The sequence below is a fragment of the Pleurodeles waltl genome, chromosome 9 (genome assembly GCF_031143425.1).
Source record: "Pleurodeles waltl isolate 20211129_DDA chromosome 9, aPleWal1.hap1.20221129, whole genome shotgun sequence".
NCBI classification, from domain to species: Eukaryota; Metazoa; Chordata; class Amphibia; order Caudata; family Salamandridae; genus Pleurodeles; species Pleurodeles waltl.
Genome location: NC_090448.1, coordinates 998,577,616 through 998,595,833, shown reverse-complemented (window position 1 = coordinate 998,595,833; position 18,218 = coordinate 998,577,616). Strand labels below are relative to the sequence as shown.

Sequence of the window (18,218 nt, the reverse complement as noted above, 5' to 3'; positions counted from 1 at the left end):
ATGTAGCAGGCGATAATGCGATGCTTTACAAAACCAATAAACAACTATTTCTCAAAAGAGGACGATGATAAACCAGCAGCGTAACACACAGCGGTGCCTCAATAAATAGCCCCTTACGTTGACATTCCAAAAAGTGGGCTTATACTATGTCAAGTTTTTGAAAAATATACAGTCCAATATTCTTTTCCTATAATGTTCTGCCTGCTTACATCAGTGGTAGTCTTATTGTGTGTGCCTTGTGTTTTCATGGTGACAAAATAAACACAAAAGTTTGATACATATTATTTATGTGTGTAACAATACAATAATCTATGTGTACAGTTTTTTTTATCCACAATGTGTTTACATTTTGCTTACATTTTAATCAGTATACACTTCAGTGGTGGGGATTGGGATGGATTTAAGAAGCAATTTTCAGGGCAGACTATTTATAGCTATTACTGTTCCAACATCTCTTTATTGATGAATGAAGCATCGGTTGAGTTGTCAATGTGCTTTTGTGTCAGTACTTTATTACATGGCACTGGTAGTTTTATGCATTATAATGTGGAAACCTAATATCCCAGAATTTCTCCCTCAATCTTTTTTTTTTCCCCCACTTTAGCTCTTTTCACTGTAGACAGGCATGTTTAAAAAAAAAAAAAAAAAAAAAAAAAAAAAAACACATGTGACGTGTTTAGAATTTTTGCCATTGTTGTATTATTTTTTTGAAGTCCATTATTGCTAGCATTGCCGGAATTTGGAGATTCAGTTCAGCAGTCTGCTTTGATATTGCAAAATGAAAAAAAATAAGAAAAAATAACAAAACTTTAAAGTATAGATAGGTACATTTATTTTAGGAATGGAATTAAGGCACAAACAACCACTCACTTGTGACATTTTGGTCGAAGACAAAATGGGTCAAGGACAAAGGTCAACAGTATAAACATAAAACACATTTCATTTAGTATAAAACACGTTTTTATAAATACTGGGTTACTTCATAATATTCTTTAACAGTACTTGATCAGACAACACTATGTAAGAACTTCAGTAAACATATCATGTTAGTTTCAGAATTAAATAATTGTATTTGCATGTTAAAAACACAATACATTTACACTGCATACAATGTAGTGGTCCACTGTTTTAAAATTGTATTTCAGTTTAACACTGTCAATGAGGAATCTCACTCTGTCGTCAAAAATCTTGTGCTTGTTCTGCCTTTGTTAAGACAAGGATTGTTTGCCGTTAGTGCTCAAATTCTCCTGGATTACCTTCCAGTTGTCCATTTACGACAAAATCAGTGCTATAATAATTTCTGAAATTGTAAAGTAAAAAAATATTTATCAGGCTATTACAAAACAGAGAAATAGGTGACATGTGAACAAGATTGCCTACATGCATGTACTTTTAATAATAGAAACTTATCTGCAATGTTATTGAACTTATTTTAATTGAAATCAGGTATATGGGGAAACAAGTGGAATTAAAATGGAGATGTAAAACATATTTTTTGAGAAAGTATACATCTAAAAGATAGAGGGACAAAAAGGCAATAGAGTAATCCAAAAATGAGGGGAAAAATTGATGTTCTTTAACGTCAAATGACTAAGTGTACAACACAATTAGAAAATGGTACACAATTCATGTTTAGATGAGAAGAAATGATGTAAACTAGGCTCCACAACCTCTTGCATTATGTGTGTATTAAAAAAAAAAAAAAGATTGCTAATAAGATAAAAAATATATGAACGTTAAAAAGGTAGAACAACTACAAAATATATACATGTAAAAAAAATATATATATACTAAAAATGAAGATTTTGATTTACCAAATATTACAATTGTTGCCACAGCTTACTTGTTTCAAAGTAAATATTTTGTATACATTAGTTTTCATGTAACTACTTCAAACCTCTTCCCTGAGGTTTTCATATAGCTACACATAAAAGATTTTTAGGAAGGGGTGTCCTACTGCGGTCCTTGAAGGCAGCAATCACACCAGGCTTCAAAATAACCAACAATAATAAAAACGTTACTGGTAGAAATTGGGTTTCTGGTTGGGAGATGTATGCAGCCTGTCCAAGCAGGAACAACACTCCTAGTTTGGGTTTAATCAGATACACACCATAAATTAACCAGTGCTCACTTGGCACAGAGCAGGTAGGCTTAACTTAAGAGGCAACGTGTAAGGCATTTGTGCAACACTTCAAATAGTAACAGTGAAAACACCACAAAAAGATTCCATACCAGGTTGGAAAAATAGATTATAATTTTATGAACAAGATCAAAACAGCAAAAATCCAATAAGTAGAAGTCGAGATATAAATTTTCAAAAGAATAAACTTAATTGTAGTGCTTAGAATCATAAAGCACCAACCATGGCTATCTGGTCACGCTAGACTGAGTCTAATCTGAAAATTCAGGCCGACCGCGATGGAAAGCCGATCGGATACAGGAACCAGCTCTGACCTGCTGAAACTGTACCTTGATTTGTAGCTGTGTGAATGTTGAAGCCCAGATGTGGGGAGCGGAGAAGGTGATGCATTGTCCTTGATCCTTCAGCTATAGGTGATGCGTCAGTTATGAGCTGCACAAAGTCGGAGATGCGTCAGAAGCTGGAAATTATGTGCCATGCAGTCTGCTATGCAGGGTATGCAACTCTTGTGACAGCAGCAATGCGTTGCGTCGAGGGAGATACATTGGTTCGGACAACTGAAAATCTGTTCTTCCAGAGCAGCAGTCCAGAGTGACAGTTCTTGTAGCACAACAGCAGTCATTTCTCCTGTCAGAATTCTTCTCAAGTCCAGTAGTGTACTGAGTTGGTAGGGTCAGAGGTCCAGCACTTATAACTATTTGTGCCTTTGAATTGGGGAGACTTCAAAGAAGGGTCTCTGAAGTACATAGAGGTCCTTTCTCCTTGCAATGGCTCCAGGCTCACTACAAGGGGGTATGCGGACCTTTGTGTGGGGACAGGACACTAGCTATTCAGGTGTAAGTGTGAGGCTGTGCTTGGCTCTTCCCTCCCATCCTGCCTAGGATGGCCCATCAGGATGTTGATTGTCCACTGGTCACACCTAAGTTCCCTTTGAACGTGGCGGTCTAGAGGGAATTCACAAGTCCAGCTGTCACCACACCCCAGTGTATTGGAGAGAGGCTGCAGGCACACAGGGCTGAGCAGGAAAATGCCAACTTTCCAAAAGATCCGACTTTACTATTAAAGAGGATTTAATATTACAATTCCATAGGTACTAAACAGGACATATTAACTCCTTCACAATTAAGAATTACAGCTTATTAAATGTAATAAGGAATCCCCACTGTTAACCTAAGAGTGGTAGGCCACACGGTAGTGGAAACAAATTTAGGAGATTTTCACTACCAGGACATTTGAACTTAAAAGTATATGACCTGCCTTTTACTTACACAGCACCCTGTCCTATGGGCTACGCAGGGCCTACCTTACGGGTGACTTGTATGTAATAAAAAGGGAAGTTTAAAGCTTGGCAAGAAGTTTTAAATGGCAAGTCCACAAGACAGTGTAAACTGCACACACAGGCTCTGCAACAGTAGGCCTGAGACATGTGTAAGGGCTGCTTGAGTGGGTGGCACACACAGTGCTGCAGTCTCACTAGTAGCACTTTATTTAGAGGCCCTGGGCACTTGTTGTGCACTTTACTAGGGACTTATATGTAAATTAAGTATGCCAATTTCTGGATGTACCAATTGTAGAAGGCTGGCCTGGCTTATAGTGGGTACCTTGTGGTACTTACACCCTATGCCAGGTCCAGTTATCCCTTATTAGTAGAATAGAGGTGTTTCTAGCAGCTTAGGCTGATAGAAGGTAGCTATGGCAAAGCAGCTTAGGCTGAACTAGGAGACATGTAAAGCTCCTACTATACCACTTATATCATATAGCACAATATCATAAGAAAACACAATACTCGGAGTTACTAAATATAAAGGTACTTTATTTTAGTGACAATATGCCAAAAGTATCTCAGAGAATACCCTCACTTAGGAGGTAAGTAATATACACAAGTTATATGTACACAAACCCACAACAGGTCAGTAACAGTAAGAAAAGTAGTGCAAACAATGTAGAATCACAATAGGTAGACATAGGTCTATGGGCAACACAAACCATATACTCCAAAAGTGGAATGTGAATCACAAATGGACCCCAGACCTATGGGAGATTGTAGAGGGTCGCTGGGACTGTGAGAAAACAGTAAGGGTGTCCAAAATACCCCACCCCAAGACCCTTGAAAGTAGGAGTAAAGTTACCCTACTACCCCAGAAAGACACAATAGTCGTGATAGGGGATTCTGCAAGAACCACAAGCACCAGCATAACACTGAAGACGGATTCCTGGACCTGAGGACCTGTAAAGGAAGGGGACCAAATCCAAGAGTCATGCAAGTGTTCGGAGGGGGTGGGGCAGATGCCCACTAAACCCCGGATGAAGGTGCAAAAGGGCTGCCTCCGGGTGCAAGAAGCCGAAAATTCTGCAACAACAAAAAGGGCTAGGAACTTCTCCTTTGGATGGAAAATGTCCCACGGCGTGCTGGATGTTGCAGAAGTGTTTCCAGGCAGAAATACCACAAACAAGCCTTGCTAGCTGCAAGAGTTGCCGTTGAGGATTTTGAGTGCTGCTGGGGACCAGGAAGGACCAGGATGTCGCCCCCTGGAGGAGGAGACAGGGGGGCGCTCAGCAACTCAGAGAGCCCCTGCAGAAGCAGGCAGCACCCACAGAAGTACTGGAACAGGCACTTAGAAGATCTGTGAACTCAGAGTCACAAAAGGAGGGTCCCACGATGTCAGAGTCAAACTCAGCGAGTTGGGCAATGCAGGACGGAGTGCTGGGGACCCAGGCTAGGCTGTGCACAAAGGAATCCTTGGAGAAATGCACAGAAGCCGGAGCAGCTGCAAAAAACGCAGTACAGAAGTTTGCTGTGTGGCGTGGGGAGGCAAGGACTTACCTCCACCAAATTTGGACAGAAGGGCCACTGGACTGTGGGAGACACTTGGACCCAGCTCCTGTGTTCCAGAGACCACGCTCGTCAGGATGAGAGGGGACCCAGAGGACCGGTGATGCAGAAGTTTGGTGCCTGCGTTGGCAGGGGGAAGATTGCGTCGACCCACGGGAGATTTCTTCTTGGCTTTCAGTGCAGGGTGAAGGCAGACAGCCCTCAGAGAATGCACTACCAGGAAGCAGTAGAGAAAGCTGGCAGTATGAGGCGCTACAATGTTGCTGGTAGTCGTCTTGCTACTTTGTTCCGGTTTTGCAGGCGTCCTGGAGCAGTCAGTGGTCGATCCTTGGCAGAAGTCGAAGAGGGAAGTGCAGAGGAACTCTGGTGAGGTCTTGCATTCGTTATCTGATGAATAGCCCAGAGGAGAGACCCTAAATAGCCAGAAAAGGAGGTTTGGCTACTAAGAAACTGGGCTTGGCTAGTGAAAGAGGTAAGCCGCTATCAGGAGGAGTCTAACATCACCTGCTGGCACTGGCCACTCAGAGCAGTCCATTGTGCCCTCTGAATCCAAGATGGCAGAGGTGTGGTACACACTGGTGGAGCTCTGGGCACCTCCCCTGGGAGGAACTGGTTAGGGGAGTGGTCACTCCCCTTTCCTTTGTCCAGTTTCACGCCAGAGCAGGGCTGGGGGATCCCTGAACCGGTATAGACTGGCTCATGCAGAGATGGGCACTATCTGTGCCCATCAAAGCATTTCCAGAGGCTGGGGGAGGCTACTCCTCCCCAGCCTTTCACACCTATTTCCAAAGGGAGAGGGTGTAACACCCTCTCTCAGAGGAAATCCTTTGTCCTGCCTTCCTCGGACTGGGCTGCCCAGACCGCAGGGGGGGGGGGGGCAGAAACCTGTCTGAGGGGTTGGCAGCAGCAGCAGCAGCTGCAGTGGAAACCCCGGAAAGGCAGTTTGGCAGTACCCAGGTTCTGTGCTAGAGACCCAGGGTATCATGTAATTTTCCTCCCAATACCAGAATGGTATTGGGGTGACAATTCCATGATCTTAGACATGTTACATGGCCATGTTCGGAGTTACCATTGTGACGCTACACATAGGTAGTGACCTATGTGTAGTGCACACGTGTAATGGTGTCCCCGCACTCACAAAGTTCGGGGAGTTTGCCCTGAACAATGTGGGGGTACCTTGGCTAGTGCCAGGGTGCCCACACACTAAGTAACTTGGCACCTAACCTTCACCAAGTGAGGGTTAGACATATAGGTGACTTATAAGTTACTTATGTGCAGTGAAAATGGCTGTGAAATACCGTGGACTTTATTTCACTCAGGCTGCAGTGGCAGTCCTGTGTAAGAATTGTCCAAGTTCCCTATGAGTGGCAAAAGAAATGCTGCAGCCCATGGGGATCTCCTGGAACCCTGATACCCTGGGTACCTAGGTACCATATACAAGGGAATTATAAGGGTGTTCCAGTGTGCCAATGAGAATTGGTCAAATTAGTCACTAGCCTGCAGTGACAATTTTAAAAGCAGAGAGAGCATATACACTGAGGTTCTGGTTAGCAGAGCCTCAGTGATACATTTAGGCACCACACAGGGAACACATATAGGCCACAAACTTATGAGCACTGGGGTCCTGACTAGCAGGATCCCAGTGACACATATCAAACACACTGACAACATAGGGTTTTTACTATGAGCACTGGGCCCTGGCTAGCAGGATCCCAGTGAGACAGTAAAAACACCCTGACATACTCACAAACATGCTAAAAGTGGGGGTAACAAGGCTAGAACTCCAATGCTCCACCAATGGTATATTTTATATACAGACATGCTTGAATCATTCTCCGGTCAGGCTGGGCATCCCCAGTACATTAAAGTAGCAGTATACAGTGACAAATATATACAACATATAATAAACAGTGTCAAATGGTTATAGGCATGAAACATAGTATGCTTAGTAACACATCCACATCATTTGAAAGAATTCAAACTTCAGCCAATGAGCTGGAAGCTTAAGTCCTCCTACTCCCCCTAGAGGCCACCACACCTTAGAGTTCTACCACATGTTGGGTGGGAGAGAGTCCCCTGTCAGAGCTCTTAGCTAACCTTCCTGAACTTGAAATTGTTTCCATTTCGGTCTGCCCTGGATTTCAGTCAGCCCCTTTTTCAGCTCTGTTGTACTGTGAGTTGTTCTCAGGGAAAAGTGTTACAATTCTGGGCCGGGGAGATTTTTCTTCTGTTACACACTTGTCACCATGGCTGACAAGGAGTAGAGATCTCTGTTTAAGCAGTGTTTACCATATGACAGAAGGAAGACTTACGCTGACAATCCACACTCCGTGTAATTATTGTCTGTATCTTAAACATAGGGCAGTGGACAGCAAGTTTTGTAAGTCTTTTTCTTCAAAGACTCTTAAGGACAGAGAAAGGAGGTTGGCATTATTTCTGATGAATAAGGAGAATTTTCCTTCTTCTAAAGGAGATGTCGCATGATTTATTTGGTTCTACGCCTGCAGCGGCCTCCTCTGCTAGTAAATCAGAGTCTTGGCGCTTCTGAGACTCACTGGTTCTAAAGGGGAAAACATCTTAAAGGAAACCTTGCCGACGTTGAGACCGGGGAAGATATTGACCACCAATCACGGAAGATGACGTTTGTCAACAGCAGCGCATTGACGACGAGCCCGTTGACATAGAAGACACTGTTGATATCAAGTATGTTAACAATGAAGAGACCATTGACGATGATGACCATACTGTAGACAACGACCTCAGTGTTGACTGTGCCACTGAAGAAAAACAGGTAGTCAGGACAACCTTACTGTTGACTTCCATGCTGTCGGAAGCCATACCATCAACGCTGTTGTCTATGCCGTCGATGACCATACCATCGACCTCGAAACGTATACCGTCATCAACAAAGACTAGTTCAGTGCCAGTATACAACCACCGTTCACATCTAGTTGTCCAGAGAAGCTGATTTTGAGAACTTTCTCCAGAAGGTAGTAACTCGTAAATTCAGTAAGTCAGTCCATTGTTCTTCCCTTGTTTTATCCTCCGTTCCAGCCCACCGAGGAGGAGGAGGAGGAGTGACTGGAACCTTGTGCAGTGGTCAATTACTATGTTAAAAGGAATAAAGAATTTCCATCTGATGATCACCTTTTCTTCCACACATGTAGGCAAAAGTGGAAAGTCTGTCCAGAACAGGACTTTGTACAGTGCTCCGTTATAAAATCTGCTATGCTTTTGCCATAAAGGAACTGTCAGACGTTATAAGGGCTCACTCTACCTGAGCAAACACAATCTTAACAGCCTTATCCAGGGCCATGCCTATCCCTGACGTGTGCCGTGTGGTGACAGGGGCATCAATGTATATGTCTGCTCAGTACTACTGCTTGGACTCTGAAGTGTGAAAGGATAGCCATTTTACCAGGTCAGTGCTTTGGGACTTTCCGGTCCACTTCCTCAGAACCACAAACTGTTGTAACTACTCAAAAGGTGAGTGCCTTCAGGGAGAAATATCCATCAGAAACATTTTCTTCCCTTGGGTAACTATCTTTCTGGTGGATACTCTTTCTTCCTGCAGATTCAAAACCACTCTCCTCCCCATCTTGAGGAATGGTCACGATATTTTAAGGTTCGAAATGATATTTGAAAACATGCAGGTGAAAGCTATTGGCTTTGGGAGGGAGGGCAGAAGCAACACAGAGTGGGCAGGCGGTAGGGCAGAAGCAACACAGAGCAGGCGGGTGGGAGGGAGGGCAGAAGCAACACAGAGCGGGCGGGTGGGAGGGAGGGCAGAAGCAAAACAGAGCGGGCGGGCGGGAGGGTGGGCAGAAGCAACACAGAGGGGCAGGAGAGTGGGCAGAAGCAACACAGAGCGGGCAGGAGAGCGGGCAGAAGCAACAGAGCGGCGGGAGAGCGGGCAGAAGCAACACAGGGCGGGCAGGAGGGCAGAAGCAACACAGGGCGGGCGGGAGGGCAGAAGCAACACAGATCGGGAGGGCAGAAGCAACACAGAGCGGGCAGGCGGGAGGGCAGAAGCAACACAGAGCGGGCAGGCGGGAGGGCAGAAGCAACACAGAGCGGGCAGGCGGGAGGGCAGAAGCAACACAGAACGGGAGGGCAGAAGCAACACAGAGTGGGCAGGAGGGAGGGTAGAAGCAACAGAGCGGGAGGGCAGAAGCAACACAGAGCAAGCAGGAGGGAGGGTAGAAGCAACAGAGCGGGCGGGCAGAAGCAACACAGAGCGGGCGGGCAGGAGGGAGGGCAGAAGCAACACAGAGCGGGAGGGCAGGGGGGCAGAAGCAACACAGAGCGGGCGGGCAGGAGGGAGGGCAGAAGCAACGCAGAGCGGGCGGGCAGAAGCAACACAGAGCGGGCGGGAGGGCAGAAGCAACACCGGGCGGGAGGGAGGGCAGAAGCAACACAGAGCGGGCGGGAGGGAGGGCAGAAGCAACACAGAGCGGGCAGGAGGGAGGGAGGGAGGGCAGAAGCAACACAGAGCGGGCGGGAGGGAGGGAGGGCAGAAGCAACACAGAGTGGGTGGGCGGGAGGGACGGCAGAAGCAACACAGAGTGGGCAGGAGGGCAGAAGCAACACCGAGCGGGCAGGAGGGCAGAAGCAACACCGAGCGGGCAGGAGGGAAGAAGCAACACCGGGCGGGCGGGAGGGCAGAAGCAACACCGGGCGGGCGGGAGGGCAGATGCAACACCGAGCAGGCGGGAGGGCAGAAGCAACACCGAGCAGGCGGGAGGGCAGAAGCAACACCGAGCAGGCGGGAGGGAGGAAGGGCAGAAGCAACACAAAGTGGGCAGGAGAGAGGGAGGGCAGAAGCAACACAGAGCAGGTGCGTGGGAGGGAAGAAAAACTGACAGGGTGGGTGGGAGGGAGGGGAAAAAGCGACAGGGTGGGTGGTAGGGAGGGAGAAGAGAGGGTGGGTGGTCAGGGTGGGTGGGAGGGAGGGGGAAGAAGAGACAGGGTGGATGGGAGGGAGGGGGAAGAAGAGACAGGGTGGGAGGGAGGGGAAGAAGAGACAGGGGGGGGTGGGAGGTCGGGGAAGAAGAGACAGGATGGGGGTGGGAGGGAGGGGAAGAAGAGACAGGGTGGGGGTGGGTGGGACTCAGGGGAAGAAGCGACAAGGGGAAGAAGCAACAGGGTGGGTGGGAGGTCGGGGAAGAAAAGACAGGGTGGGTGGGGGTGGGAGGGGAAGAAGAGGCAGGGTGGGTGGGAGGGAGGGGAAGAAGAGGCAGGGTGGGTGGGAGGGAGGGGAAGAAGAGGCAGGGTGGGTGGGAGGGAGGGGAAGAAGAGACAGGGTAGAAGAGACAGGGTGGGGGTGGGAGGGAGGGGAAGAAGAGACAGGGTGGGTGGGAGGGAGGGGGAAGAAGAGACAGGGTGGGTGGGAGGGAGGGGGAAGAAGAGACAGGGTGGGAGGGAGGGTAAGAAGAGACAGGGTGGGTGGGAGGGAGGGTAAGAAGAGACAGGGTGGGTGGGAGGGAGGGTAAGAAGAGACAGGGTGGGTGGGAGGGAGGGGAAGAAGCAACAGGGGTAAGAAGCGACAGGGTGGGTGGGAGGGTAAGAAGCGACTGGGTGGGAGAGAGGGTAAGAAGCGACTGGGTGGGAGAGAGGGTAAGAAGCGACAGGGTGGTAGGGAGGGGAAGAAGCGACAAGGGTAAGAAGCAACAGGGTGGGTGGGAGGGAGGGTAAGAAGCAACAGGGTGGGAGGGAGGGAGGGTAAGAAGCAACAGGGTGGGAGGGAGGGGAAGAAGCAACAGGGTTAAGAAGCGACAGGGTGGGTGGGAGGGAGGGGAAGAAGCGACAGGGTGGGTGGGAGGGAGGGGAAGAAGCGACAGGGTGGGTGGGAGGGAGGGGAAGAAGCGACAGGATTTAAGAAGCGACAGGGTGGGTGGGAACTTAGGGGAAGAAGCGACAGGGGTAAGAAGCAACAGGGTGGGTGGGAGGAAGGGTAAGAAGCAACATTGGGTAAGAAGCAACCGGGTGGGTGGGAGGGAGGGGAAAAAGCAACAGGGTGGGTGGGAGGTCGGGGAAGAAGCGACAGGGTGGGTGGGAGGTCGGGGAAGAAGCGACAGGGTGGGTGGGAGGTCACGTAAGAAGCAACAGGGTGGGTGGGAGGGAGGGTAAGAAGCAACAGGTTTAAGAAGCGACAGGGTGGGTGGGGGGGAGGGGAAGAAGCGACAGGGTGGGTGGGTGGGAGGAAGGGTAAGAAGCAACATTGGGTAATAAGCAACAGGGTGGGTGGGAGGCAGGGGAAGAAGCAACAGGGTGGGTGGGAGGTCCAGAGGGGAAGAAGCAACAGGGTGGGTGGGGGGTAATTAGGGGGTGAGGGGAAGAAGCGACAGGGCGGGAGGGTGGGAGGGAGGGGAAGAAGAGACAGGGTGGGTGGGAGGGAGGGGAAGAAGAGACAGGGTGGGTGGGAGACATAGGGGAAGAAGAGACAGGGTGGGGGAAGAAGAGACAGGGTGGGTGGGAGGGTGGGGGAAGAAGAGACAGGGTGGGTGGGAGGGTGGGGGAAGAAGAGACAGGGTGGGTGGGAGGGTGGGGGAAGAAGAGACAGGGTGGGTGGGTGGGGGAAGAAGAGACAGGGGTAAGAAGCGACAGGGTGGGTGGGAGGGTAAGAAGCGACTGGGTGGGAGAGAGGGTAAGAAGCGACAGGGTGGTAGGGAGGGGAAGAAGCGACAAGGGTAAGAAGCAACAAGGTGGGTGGGAGGGAGGGTAAGAAGCAACAGGGTGGGTGGGAGGGAGGGTAAGAAGCAACAGGGTGGGCGGGAGGGAGGGAGGGTAAAAAGCACCAGGTTGGGTGGGAGGGAGGGGAAGAAGCAACAGGGTTAAGAAGCGACATGGGGAAGAAGCGACAGGGTGGGTGGGAGGGAGGGGAAGAAGCGACAGGGTTTAAGAAGCGACAGGGTGGGAGGGAGGGGAAGAAGCGACAGGGTGGGTGGGAGGGAGGGAGGGGAAGAAGCGACAGGGTGGGTGGGAGGGAGGGGAAGAAGCGATAAGGGGAAGAAGCGGAAGAAGCGACAGGGTGGGAGGGAGGGGAAGAAGCAACAGGGTGGGTGGGAGGGAGGGGAAGAAGTGACAAGGGTAAGAAGCAACAGGGTGGGTGGGAGTAAGGGTAAGAAGCAACATTGGGTAAGAAGCAACCGGGTGGGAGGTCGGGGAAGAAGCGACAGGGTGGGTGGGAGGTCGGGGAAGAAGCGACAGGGTGGGTGGGAGGTCGGGGAAGAAGCGACAGGGTGGGTGGGAGGTCACGTAAGAAGCAACAGGTTGGGTGGGAGGGAGGGTAAGAAGCAACAGGTTTAAGAAGCGACTGGGTGGGAGGGAGGGGAAGAAGCGACAAGGGTAAGAAGCAACAGGGTGGGTGGGAGTAAGGGTAAGAAGCAACATTGGGTAAGAAGCAACAGGGTGGGTGGGGGGCAGGGGAAGAAGCAACAGGGTGGGTGGGAGGTCCAGAGGGGAAGAAGCGACAGGGTGGGTGGGAGGGTGGGGAAGAAGCGACAGGGTTTAAGAAGCGACAGGGTGGGAGGGAGGGGAAGAAGCGACAGGGTGGGTGGGAGGGAGGGGAAGAAGCGACAGGGTGGGTGGGAGGGAGGGGAAGAAGCGACAAGGGTAAGAAGCAACAGGGTGGGTGGGAGTAAGGGTAAGAAGCAACCGGGTGGGTGGGAGGTCGGGGAAGAAGCGACAGGGTGGGTGGGAGGTCGGGGAAGAAGCGACAGGGTGGGTGGGAGGTCACGTAAGAAGCAACAGGTTGGGTGGGAGGGAGGGTAAGAAGCAACAGGTTTAAGAAGCGACTGGGTGGGAGGGAGGGGAAGAAGCAACAAGGGTAAGAAGCAACAGGGTGGGTGGGAGGAAGGGTAAGAAGCAACATTGGGTAAGAAGCAACAGGGTGGGTGGGGGTCAGGGGAAGAAGCAACAGGGTGGGTGGGAGGTCCAGAGGGGAAGAAGCAACAGGGTGGGTGGGGGGTAATTAGGGGGTGAGGGGAAGAAGCAACAGGGCGGGAGGGAGGGAGGGGAAGAAGCGACAGGGCGGGAGGGAGGGGAAGAAGCAACAGGGAGGGAGGGAGGGGAAGAAGCAACAGGGCGGGAGGGAAAGAAGCAACAGGGCGGGAGGGAAAGAAGCAACAGGGCGGGAGGGAGGGGAAGAAGCGACAGGGTGGGTGGGAGGGAGGGGAAGAAAAGCGACTGGGTGGGAGGGAGGGGAAGAAAAGCGACAGGGTGGGTGGGAGGGAGGGGAAGAAAAGCGACAGGGTGGGTGGGAGGGAGGGGAAGAAAAGCGACAGGGTGGGTGGGAGGGAGGAAGGGTAAGAAGCAACATTGGGTAATAAGCAACAGGGTGGGTGGGAGGCAGGGGAAGAAGCAACAGGGTGGGTGGGAGGTCCAGAGGGGAAGAAGCAACAGGGTGGGTGGGGGGTAATTAGGGGGTGAGGGGAAGAAGCGACAGGGCGGGAGGGTGGGAGGGAGGGGAAGAAGCGACAGGGCGGGAGGGTGGGAGGGAGGGGAAGAAGAGACAGGGCGGGAGGGTGGGAGGGAGGGGAAGAAGAGACAGGGTGGGGGAAGAAGAGACAGGGTGGGTGGGAGGGTGGGGGAAGAAGAGACAGGGTGGGTGGGAGGGTGGGGGAAGAAGAGACAGGGTGGGTGGGTGGGGGGGTGGGGGAAGAAGAGACAGGGGTAAGAAGCGACAGGGTGGGTGGGAGGGTAAGAAGCGACTGGGTGGGAGAGAGGGTAAGAAGCGACAGGGTGGTAGGGAGGGGAAGAAGCGACAAGGGTAAGAAGCAACAAGGTGGGTGGGAGGGAGGGTAAGAAGCAACAGGGTGGGTGGGAGGGAGGGTAAGAAGCAACAGGGTGGGCGGGAGGGAGGGAGGGTAAAAAGCACCAGGTTGGGTGGGAGGGAGGGGAAGAAGCAACAGGGTTAAGAAGCGACATGGGGAAGAAGCGACAGGGTGGGTGGGAGGGAGGGGAAGAAGCGACAGGGTTTAAGAAGCGACAGGGTGGGAGGGAGGGGAAGAAGCGACAGGGTGGGTGGGAGGGAGGGGAAGAAGCGACAGGGTGGGTGGGAGGGAGGGGAAGAAGCGATAAGGGGAAGAAGCGGAAGAAGCGACAGGGTGGGAGGGAGGGGAAGAAGCAACAGGGTGGGTGGGAGGGAGGGGAAGAAGTGACAAGGGTAAGAAGCAACAGGGTGCGTGGGAGTAAGGGTAAGAAGCAACATTGGGTAAGAAGCAACCGGGTGGGAGGTCGGGGAAGAAGCGACAGGGTGGGTGGGAGGTCGGGGAAGAAGCGACAGGGTGGGTGGGAGGTCGGGGAAGAAGCGACAGGGTGGGTGGGAGGTCGGGGAAGAAGCGACAGGGTGGGTGGGAGGGAGGGGAAGAAGCGACAGGGTGGGTGGGAGGGAGGGTAAGAAGCAACAGGTTTAAGAAGCGACTGGGTGGGAGGGAGGGGAAGAAGCGACAAGGGTAAGAAGCAACAGGGTGGGTGGGAGTAAGGGTAAGAAGCAACATTGGGTAAGAAGCAACAGGGTGGGTGGGGGGCAGGGGAAGAAGCAACAGGGTGGGTGGGAGGTCCAGAGGGGAAGAAGCGACAGGGTGGGTGGGAGGGTGGGGAAGAAGCGACAGGGTTTAAGAAGCGACAGGGTGGGAGGGAGGGGAAGAAGCGACAGGGTGGGTGGGAGGGAGGGGAAGAAGCGACAGGGTTTAAGAAGCGACAGGGTGGGAGGGAGGGGAAGAAGCGACAGGGTGGGTGGGAGGGAGGGGAAGAAGCGACAGGGTGGGTGGGAGGTCACGTAAGAAGCAACAGGTTGGGTGGGAGGGAGGGTAAGAAGCAACAGGTTTAAGAAGCGACTGGGTGGGAGGGAGGGGAAGAAGCGACAAGGGTAAGAAGCAACAGGGTGGGTGGGAGGAAGGGTAAGAAGCAACATTGGGTAAGAAGCAACAGGGTGGGTGGGGGGCAGGGGAAGAAGCAACAGGGTGGGTGGGAGGTCCAGAGGGGAAGAAGCAACAGGGTGGGTGGGGGGTAATTAGGGGGTGAGGGGAAGAAGCGACAGGGCGGGAGGGAGGGAGGGGAAGAAGTGACAGGGCGGGAGGGAGGGAGGGGAAGAAGCAACAGGGCGGGAGGGAAAGAAGCGACAGGGCGGGAGGGAGGGGAAGAAGCCACAAGGGGAAGAAGAGACAGCGTGGGTGGGAGGGAGGGAGGGGAAGAAGCGACAGGGTGGGTGGGAGGGAGGGGAAGAAAAGCGACTGGGTGGGAGGGAGGGGAAGAAAAGCGACAGGGTGGGTTGGAGGTAGGGGAAGAAAAGCGACAGGGTGAGTGGGAGTAAGGGGAAGAAAAGCGACAGGGTGGGTGGGAGGGAGGGGAAGAAAAGCGACAGGGTGGGAGGGAGGGGGAAGAAGAGACAGGGTGGGTGGGTGGGAGGGAGGGGGAAGAAGAGATAGGGTGGGTGGGAGGGAGGGGGAAGAAGAGATAGGGTGGGTGGGTGGGAGGGAGGGGGAAGAAGAGATAGGGTGGGTGGGAGGGAGGGGGAAGAAGAGACAGGGTGGGTGGGAGGGAGGGGAAGAAGAGACAGGGTGGGTGGGAGGGAGGGGAAGAAGAGACAGGGTGGGTGGGAGGGAGGGGAAGAAGAGACAGGGTGGGTGGGAGGGAGGGGAAGAAGAGACAGGGTGGGTGGGAGGGAGGGGAAGAAGAGACAGGGTGGGTGGGAGGGAGGGGAAGAAGAGACAGGGTGGGTGGGTGGGAGGGGAAGAAGAGACAGGGTGGGTGGGTGGGAGGGGAAGAAGAGACAGGGTGGGTGGGAGGGAGGGGAAGAAGAGACAGGGTGGGTGGGAGGGAGGGGAAGAAGAGACAGGGTGGGTGGGAGGGAGGGGAAGAAGAGACAGGGTGGGTGGGTGGGAGGGAGGGGAAGAAGAGACAGGGGTAAGAAGCGACAGGGTGGGTGGGAGGGTAAGAAGCGACTGGGTGGGAGAGAGGGTAAGAAGCGACAGGGTGGTAGGGAGGGGAAGAAGCGACAAGGGTAAGAAGCAACAAGGTGGGTGGGAGGGAGGGTAAGAAGCAACAGGGTGGGTGGGAGGGAGGGAGGGTAAAAAGCACCAGGTTGGGTGGGAGGGAGGGGAAGAAGCAACAGGGTTAAGAAGCGACATGGGGAAGAAGCGACAGGGTGGGTGGGAGGGTGGGGAAGAAGCGACAGGGTTTAAGAAGCGACAGGGTGGGAGGGAGGGGAAGAAGCGACAGGGTGGGTGGGAGGGAGGGGAAGAAGCGGAAGAAGCGACAGGGTGGGTGGGAGGGAGGGGAAGAAGCGACAGGGTGGGTGGGAGGGAGGGGAAGAAGCGACAGGGTGGGTGGGAGGTAGGGGAAGAAGCGACAAGGGTAAGAAGCAACAGGGTGGGTGGGAGTAAGGGTAAGAAGCAACCGGGTGGGTGGGAGGTCGGGGAAGAAGCGACAGGGTGGGTGGGAGGTCGGGGAAGAAGCGACAGGGTGGGTGGGAGGTCACGTAAGAAGCAACAGGTTGGGTGGGAGGGAGGGTAAGAAGCAACAGGTTTAAGAAGCGACTGGGTGGGAGGGAGGGGAAGAAGCAACAAGGGTAAGAAGCAACAGGGTGGGTGGGAGGAAGGGTAAGAAGCAACACTGGGTAAGAAGCAACAGGGTGGGTGGGGGTCAGGGGAAGAAGCAACAGGGTGGGTGGGAGGTCCAGAGGGGAAGAAGCAACAGGGTGGGTGGGGGGTAATTAGGGGGTGAGGGGAAGAAGCAACAGGGCGGGAGGGAGGGAGGGGAAGAAGCGACAGGGCGGGAGGGAGGGGAAGAAGCGACAGGGCGGGAGGGAGGGGAAGAAGCAACAGGGAGGGAGGGAGGGGAAGAAGCAACAGGGCGGGAGGGAAAGAAGCGACAGGGCGGGAGGGAAAGAAGCGACAGGGCGGGAGGGAGGGGAAGAAGCGACAGGGTGGGTGGGAGGGAGGGGAAGAAAAGCGACTGGGTGGGAGGGAGGGGAAGAAAAGCGACAGGGTGGGTGGGAGGGAGGGAAGGAAGAAGTGACAGGGTGGATGGGAGGTTCGGAAGGGAAGAAGCGACAAGGGGAAGAAGCGACAGGGTGGGTGGGAGGTTCGGAGGGGAAGAAGCGACAGAGCGGGTGGGTGTTGGTGGGATAGGGGATGAAGCGACACAGAGCGGGTGGGTAGGAGGTCAAAGAAGCGACACAGAGCGGGTGGGTGGGAGGGGAAGAAGCGACAGAGCGGGTGGTTGGGAGGGGAAGAAGCGACACAGAGCGGGTGGTTGGGAGGGAGGGGTAGAAGCGACAGAGCGGGTGAGGAGGGGTAGAAGCGACAGAGCGGGTGGGTGGGAGGGGTAGAAGCGACAGAGCGGGTGGGTGGGAGGGGTAGAAGCGACAGAGGGTGGGTGGGAGGGGTAGAAGCGACACAGAGCTTAAGATGTGACACAGAGCGGGTGGGAGGGGAAGATGCGACAGAGCGGGTGGGTGAGAGGTTTAAGAAGCGACAGAGCAGGTGGGTGGGAGGTTTAAGAAGCGACAGAGCAGGTGGGTGGGGGGTTTAAGAAGCGACAGAGCAGGTGGGTGGGAGGTTTAAGAAGCGACAGAAAAGGTGGGCGGGAGGGGAAGAAGCGACTGGGTGGGTGGGAGGACATGAAAAGGCAACATGGAACGGGTGGAGAAAAAGCAACATGGAGCACGTTGGTGGGAGGGGAAGAAACAACATGGACAAGGGTGGGGTTGGTAGGGAAAAGCAACAAGGACAAAGGTAGGGTTGGTAGGGGAAGAAGCAACATTGACCAGGGCGGGGTTGTGTGGGGACACAACAGCACTAACAGGTGGAAGGGGAAGAGGCAACTTAGAAAATAGTACCTGAATCATTGTGCAAGCAGTGGATGAACAGCAGAAGAACACTAATCAAGCTAACTCAATTAGTAGTTGGTCCATGCGCCACATGAAATAAGAAAAGTGAAGCCGGCATGCGCAGGCCAATTAGGAGGCAGCAAAGTAGAATGACAGTGAAGCCAATGAATGGTAAACAATGGAGGGGCTCCAAGTCCCTTACATCCCTCACAGCAACAGTACATGTCGTGTCAGCATGCAAGACCCAACAAGGAACTGACATCAAGGCATTGGGTTCACACAACATGGTGTCAGTGATGTCATGTCCAGAGTAAAACCCAACATTGAGACAGAGCCGACCACACCTTCCAAGACCCCCCTGCAAAAATTCTGGAACCGGTCTGGCAACCTGGAAATACTCCAAAAATGTT

The 18,218-nt window shown here is 52.8% G+C and overlaps 1 protein-coding gene across 4 annotated transcripts in view; it reads right to left on the bottom strand.

Moving 5' to 3' along the window:
- Nucleotides 1–808: 808 nt before the first annotated feature.
- RMDN3 (regulator of microtubule dynamics 3) overlaps nucleotides 809–18,218 on the bottom strand; it is a 114,188-nt gene continuing 96,778 nt past the window's right edge. For all 4 annotated transcript variants that reach the window (XM_069208563.1, XM_069208565.1, XM_069208564.1 and 1 more), the window contains one exon: nucleotides 809–1,300. In XM_069208563.1, the coding sequence (XP_069064664.1) occupies nucleotides 1,231–1,300 (70 nt within the window). In that variant the 3' untranslated portion in view covers nucleotides 809–1,230. The remainder of the gene's footprint in view (nucleotides 1,301–18,218) is intronic.